At 45.3% G+C, this 7,541-nt stretch overlaps 1 protein-coding gene across 8 annotated transcripts in view; it reads left to right on the forward strand.

Annotated features, from left to right (window-relative positions):
- LOC147035661 (uncharacterized) overlaps positions 1–7,541 on the forward strand; it is a 35,550-nt gene that overhangs the window by 5,844 nt on the left and 22,165 nt on the right. For 7 of the 8 annotated variants that reach the window (XR_015049256.1, XM_085846170.1, XM_085846179.1 and 4 more), the window contains exons 2-3: positions 801–973; positions 3,433–3,546. Coding sequence is in view for 7 of the 8 variants with exons in the window: in XM_085846170.1 (XP_085702296.1) it covers positions 801–973; positions 3,433–3,546 (287 nt within the window). In the remaining variant the exon portion in view is untranslated. The remainder of the gene's footprint in view (positions 1–800; positions 974–3,432; positions 3,547–7,541) is intronic. The other variant, XM_085846149.1, reaches the window with a different exon arrangement.

Below are 7,541 nucleotides of genomic sequence, written 5' to 3' on the forward strand. Positions count from 1 at the left end.
AGGTCTAACTGCACGAAGACTAACTAAATAACTGCCTGGGGATCACTGTATGTTGGGTGCCATTGCCTTGGAGGCATGCGGTTTTGTCGAACCGCAACAATATTATACTATCAAATTTTCCTATCACTTCACTGATGAGAATATTGATTGGAGGGATGTGGGAGATAGGAAAGGGGGAAGAGTGAGGAATGGGGGGAGGTGGGGCAGCGATGCCTCACTGAATGTCGCTATACACTCTGGTAGGGGTGGTGGGAGCGAGAAGTGAGGAGGGGGTTCTGAACTTACATTTGGTCAGGAGAAAGGAGGAAACTGATTCTCAATTTGGGTTTGGTTGTTCGACTTGTGGAATAGGGGAAGGGGGAGTTGTGTACGATTGAACAAAATGGGGTACATTATAACGGCACGTGGAGACCTCCCGGAGATGTCCATGGGGCGGGGGGGATTGGAGAGGGAGGGGGTTTGATAGAAGTTAAGGGAGAGGAAAGGCAGCGCGAGGGAAACAATTTCTTTTTAACTGCCTGGTTCTACATAAAACCAGGTGGGAGCATCTGAAACTGATGCTATATACCTGGCAAGGGCCTGCCTGTACGCATGCTTCCTCGCACATGCAGCGATCTCAGCACACATGCCAACCACTCTAAAAGGCTTGCTTGTGATGGCCTGTTGTATTGATGGTCCTGATTCTTTGTTCCTCAATTTTATGCATGCTGCACTCACCCCCCCCCCTTTAAAATATTAATCCCTGTTTGTGATGCTACAATTGTGATCGTGAAGATTTTCATTCTTCTGTTACGCCTCAGACCTGGCGGCCAGACCACACCGCGTGTGTTGGCGCGATACACGCAGCACACTGGGAGCAAGTCTGACCTTCGATGGCATTCCTTATATAGTCCTGGGGAAGCGACGGATGGAATGTCAAAATGGGCCAGACAGGAATAAGGCACTGAAAGAGAGGCTGATCAAAGAGAAGCAGGTAGGTACACACCTGCAAATCGGTGTTAAGTGAATAAAGTTTTGAAGTGAGCACAAGGAGTAGAAAACAACATTGATAAACAAGTTATGTAAACAATTTTTCTTTTTTCAGGGATCAAATTTTTCCGACTTTGTAAGGTCATCCGAGGAACGTTTTTGGCCCAAGTCCTTCACTCATCCGGCTGGTCAAGTTTGGCATTCAACTGATTTAAGGTGGCAGAAATTTTGAAATTGTGTGTAACACACCGAGTCTTTGCCAGAGACACCGTGGGGTCTTTAACGTTTGTCAATGAATGACCAGTGCTGGTGGAAGGGATGCCAAGTTTAACGTCCATTCAAGGGATGGCACACCAGGATGACAGTTTCTAACTGACTCGAGATTCAAACTCAAGGTAGACAGGTTTGGAGAACGTGTGTATACCTCTAAACTGTCCTGCCAGCCCTTCTTGTTTATAATTATTTGACTGACAAGATGTTTCATTTTAAGTTAACTAAATACACCTTTTCAGTATTGCACCCAGCAATCGTGTGTTCGTGCGCGTGCATATATATTGTTGCGGGCCAGGGATCGGTGGCGAGAACGACCGCTAGGTGGGGAAAGTTATGTCGTCTCCCACCAGACTCCCCGGAATTGTAAGCCGTCGTTCCGGGTAATTCCGCGAGCCGGCGGGTCGCTGAACCGACCGTGGAACGCCAATACCTCCACCGCGTAGCGTAGGGTCTTTTTGTCTAGAACCAATTTACCTAATTAACTATGCGGTGTCGTCTTCCGGGGAACCATGCCCTTGGCACGTCTTGCTCGAACCGGGTCACTCTACCGACTGCGGTAGAGTCCCAACTACCAACTCCGGTTCGGGTGCAGTCGAGCGGAACTGCCAAAGCCGTGCCGACTGGGATGAGCAAATTAATGGGAACAAAGACCCGGATAAACTCGGATCCGAACCATGCAGGACCAATGAAAGAAAGGACGGAAACGAACTGAGAACATTTCTACAATAATTTATTTACAATAAAGAAGACACAGAGCAAGACTTATCGCGGAGTATACAAGCAAGAATTTACAATGTTCAAAAAACACTTGTACAGTTTCTACTTGCAAAACGAGCCCGCACACTCAGATGATTTATTAAAAGGCCCCCGCAGCCAGAGAGGGAGAGACGAGCTAGGGGTCGCAGTTCGCTTGGGTACCTGCACGTTGAAGGGAGGGCGTGCTCCGCGGTGCGGCACCTGCTAATAGTCGTGCGGCTCGGCCCACAGTCACACGCGTGGGACTCGTGCTCGTGGAGGAACCCAAGTGGAGCAGTCGGAGTCCCAGGGCGGAGATCAGGGTCGCGGATGGGACCCAAGAAAACTCCAACGAATGCCAGCCAAATGCAGAACTCCACTCAAACGCCCCAAACTCCAGCTCAAGCAGCACGACGCACACCAACCAACTCAACACCTCCAAAAAAACTTTCACTCTGAGGATCACGTCGTATTTTTATGGACCTTGACCACCACCTTCATCACCAGTGATGCACTAAAGTTTGTTCACGATGTTAGAAAAAAAATAAAAAATTGTGGTTGAAGGGATTCTACGTGGGGGTTGCCCCCAAAAATATGTTCGCTTTCTTCTCTGAAGCCACACACACACACACACACACACACACACACACACACACACACACACACACACACACACACACACACACACACACACACACACACACACCAAAGTTTGTTCACAGCATTCAAAAAAACATCCTTAGGTATTTACTGTGTTCTCCATTACATATTTTGTGTGTTATCCATGCCGTCCAGTGGCTCCCTGGTTCTTATCCAGCCGCTACCTGGTGAGCACCTGGAGGTATTGTCCCTCTGCTTACACATTTCTCAATGAAACTTTGTGCATGCAATCAACATTGGTGGACGGATGAAATATGTAAAGATTTTTGGGATTTGACCCCCCCCAATTCATGCCCCAGGGGGTGGGGACTTAAGGTCACGGGTAAAAACGGGGGGGGGGATTATCTCCTTTATGAAGTCATTCCTGGTGGAACTTTTTGCGATCTTTGAACTTTGCTTTCAGTGGGAAGCGTGGGGTTTTGTGATGGCACGCTATCGACTTCGCTTTCGTTTACTTTCATTTTTTTATTTTTTAATAATTTCTTTATATTTCTTTAAATAACTAAAAAATTTTAATGCCTTTAAAAATTTGTTGGGCCAGGAATGGAACCCAGACAAGACACCTCAAACATTATGACACTACTTCGGAGCTATGGTGATTGCATTGTCCGATAAATTACGCCTGGGTGATGTTGATGCCAACGAATATGTACAAATAACAAATGATCCCTTTCATTAAATGATGTGTTCTCTGATTAGCCTCATAAACTATGGACTTGTGTAAGCGAGAAAGGTACAAGAAGAGCATGGAATAGAAAGAGAATTATTCACACTTTCTATAAATTTGTCTTCCAGGAAGCGAATGGTGTTGATATAATTTGCAAGCACAAAACAGTTCACAACACAAAGAAGCTTGGATGCTCCGCACTCATAATCATCAGGGAAATAGCTAAACTGCCACAGTTCAAGGTAATGGTATGAAAATTATTTTTGCACAAAATGTGTTTTGTTTTTTTTTGTTTGTTTTGTTTTTTCCAAGTTGGACTTGGTCCGAAACTGAGGGTAATGGATTTGGTGTGTGTGTGTGTGTGTGTGTGTGTGTGTGTGTGTGTGTGTGTGTGTGTGTGTGTGTGTGTGTGTGTGTGTGTGTGTGTGTGTGTGTGTGTGTGTGTGTGTGCGTGCGCACGTGCGCATCCACCTGCAACTATATCTTGGACATTATGGACTGATTTTATTTGTACTTGACAGACAACACGTGATGGTATACATATGCACGTCATTTTTTTTTTCCGCCATCACGTACAAAATGGCCAACTGGCAGAAATTTAAGTTGTAAAAAACAAATAAACAAACAAACAAGCTGGTAGGCGGACATGGGTAGTCGCCTACCCAATAGAACCTGAGTGATGGGCCCGTTCGATGGGGAATGACCTGAGGATTAAGCACAAGAAAATTCATGATTCTCGCTTCAAGGGTTAATGCTGCAGATTGTTTTTTCGTTAAAATTCCCCCACATTTCGAGGTTTTTCGGCCGTTGCTAGGCAACGGAGGGGTCCATAGCAACGGTTCTTTCTCACACAGAACTAGAACGGGCACTCAGTAGAGTGCATACCTTCGCCAACGCTACATTTTGCCCCCCCCCTCCAGAAACCGTTGATTGTGAGGGTATTTAATCCCATTCCACATCTGCCATCTCATATGTGTCATGATGGCTTAAAAACATTAAATTTCCTGTGTCATATCATACATCACAAGATTGGGCATTGAATTCACAACATTTTGGCATTGGTTGCATGCAAATTGGATAAAAAATCGACCGCACTATGGCAAAATGATGATTTTGACCTTTTCATGACCTCGACCTTGACCTTTGTACTCTTAATTTTGTAATTGGTATTAGAGTGTGGGGAACAGAACGGTCAACATTTTGGTGTTGGTTTCATGCAAATCGGATAAGAATTGACCACGTTATGACTAAAACCGCACATTTTGCAATGTCGTGACCCCCCCTGACCTTTGACTCCAAACTGATAATAAGGGTTATTACGTCATTGTGTCATGTCACATATCACAAGATGGGGCATTGAATTCTGAACATTTTGGCATGAGTTGCATGCAAATTGGATACAAATTGACCATGCCATGATAAAAAGATGATTTTGACCTTTTCATGACCTTGACCTTTGACCCGATCGCTCCCAGAATCTAATCAAATGGTCCTCGGATAATATCCAATCATCCCACCAAATTTGCTGCGATTCAGTTCAATACTTTTGGAGTTATGCGAATAACAAACACACATATTCACAAATAAATAAATAAATACACAGCGATCAAAACATAACCTTCGCAGCAAAGTTTGCGAAGGTAACAAAGGACATACCATGAACCTACCATACCAGTTTCATGTATATCTGACTCATAGTCTCTGAGATATAACGAACTTCGTTTTTTTTATTGTTTTTGACCAGGGTTCATTCAAAGTCTATCTTCTCCGACAGTTTTCATAGGATCCGGCTGGAAATTTTTGACAATATGGCAATTTTGGCAATTTTTGATAATCTGGTGAGCAGGATCAGCATCAGGAAAATGAGCCACATGTTCATACAGCCGCAGCCGACGCTCACGGACGATGCAGGTAACAAATCTCATTTGAGTCTCTCTCAGCAACCGCTCGTTGGACACAAAGTCCGACCAGCGATAGCCAAGGATTCTCCGGAGACCTGGTACAAAAGGAATGGAGTCTCCATCTCAGATCCTTGGTCAGAGTCCAAGCCTCGCATCCATAGAGCAAGACTGGAAGCACCGAGGACCTGAAGACTCGGGCTTTCGTCTTCCCATACAGGTACTGGCAGCGCCACACCCCTTTATCCATTGAATCCATGACTCCTCAGGCCCGACCCAGACGTCGATTGACCTCTGACTCACAGCCGGCAGAGACATGAATATCACTGCCAAGGTCAGTGAATCTCTCCACGACCTCAACATCCTCACCACAAACAGCCACAGACAGGACAGCGGCATCCAATATGTCATTGAAACCCTGGATCTTAGTTTTGACCAAAGAAACCCGTAATCCCAGCGGCTCCGACTCCTCATTCAGCACCCCAATGGCCCCCAAAAGGATATCTAAAGTCTCCGCAAAGATGACTGCATCATCTGCGAAATCAAGGTCAGAGATCTTGGCATTCCCAAACGATGCACCGCAGCGTTATCTCTCTGACATCCTCCCTAGAATCCAGTCCATACAAGTGCTGAAAAGTGTGGGGGCCAGTACACACCCCTGACAAACTCCAGTAACAACTGGAAATAAGTCAGAGATGGTACCACCACATCTCACAGCAATCTCAGTCCCAGAGTGGAGTTCAGACATCAGATCAATCAGTTTTGGTGGCACCCTGCAAAGACCAAGAATCCTCCAGAGGGCATCCCGATTCACTGAATCGAAGGCTTTACAGAGATCAACATAGGCTACAAGTCGCCCCTGCCGAAACTCTCATCTGCGTTCGGTGAGGACTCAAAGACTGCTAATAGTAATTTAGATAACACGTTAATACTGCAAACAGCTCAGAAATCAGGCGTTATCAAATATATTTTGATCTGAAACTCACAACGAGAAACATATAACCTTTGTAAAGCAAATCCAATAACCAAATGCTTTAGAAAGAGGTGCATGGACAAAAGAAAACCTGATAGAACCTCCACAAGATACAGGATGAAACTTTGCCACCATGGCACCTATAACAGGCATGGCATGTCCACACACCCGCGGAGAGTCCGTACAGATCCAAATCTATCCATATATACCACGTCCGTGTATGCTGTAAACGTAACTCTACCTTGTAGTAACTGTGACTGTACATCCTGAACAGGACACAAATTGTTCTATGCAGCTCAGCAAGTGGCTTCAGCACTCAAGCACTCCAACAGAATGCCTGGCTTGGCAAGCGGATTACCAATTAAAAAATTGTCCTATCCGGATCCAGATCGATTAGATACAAAAATCTAATAAACTTGTCCTCGTCACACATCCAACCTGTCCAAATTTCAGCCGAATCAGTCCATAACTTTTTGAGATATCCTGCTCAGACAGGAGTGAAAACATCACCTCCGTCCAATTTCAGTGGTGGAGGGAACGATACGGACAACTCCCGGTTTGAGAACAAGCCAGTTCTTGGACCCTGTTCTCAAAGCGAAATGGTTCTCAAATCAGAACAGACTATAATTTGATTGAAACCAACATACACCATATTAATAGGTAAAACAATGTAAATGGTCATGAAGGAGAATTGAAAAAAAACCATAAAGAGTGTCAAAGTTATTATTAAAGTAAATATAAAGTACAGCAAAATAACGCATCCATTTGGACGTAAAACAGCACAAAGGCACATGTCATAGGTCACTTGGTGTGGCAGCCATATTGGAAAAATGGAAAAACTTTGGACCTCTGGATTTCTGAAACCACACCAAGGAAAACTAGAGAGTTGGTGTCAAAGCCACCCAATGCTCGCCTGTTTTATACATTTATCGTTTTTAAAAGACTAGTCTAATAATATTTTTTACAAAGCATTGCAGTGAAGTCTGATCCAAATAATTTTAAAGCAATATATTGTTGCGAATTCGCGCCCACCGGCGTGCGGACGGCCGCGTCACTCGAATCGCGACCACGTCGCCCACCGGACGGACAATTCAGTCGTGACTCTCTCGGAACAACGCCGGGAGCTAGTCATGGGTGGGGGTTTAACCCCACCACGACCGTGCCAATTGCCCACCCGCGCAGGATAGGGTTGCTCGCCAAATTCGATCCACTTAAGTACCTGCGCGGATAGTTGACTGGGCGATCGTACCACGCCACAGGCCGACTCTGGACACGAACCGCTTAAGCGGTCCGTTCCGTACTACAGTGATAACCGAGTGGTGTTATCGTCGGCCTCGACGGTTCTGATTAATTACCGGGCGTATTA

The sequence above is a fragment of the Eptatretus burgeri genome, chromosome 1 (genome assembly GCF_056783735.1).
Source record: "Eptatretus burgeri isolate ZD-2024b chromosome 1, Ebu_testis_v1, whole genome shotgun sequence".
Taxonomy (NCBI): Eukaryota; Metazoa; Chordata; class Myxini; order Myxiniformes; family Myxinidae; genus Eptatretus; species Eptatretus burgeri.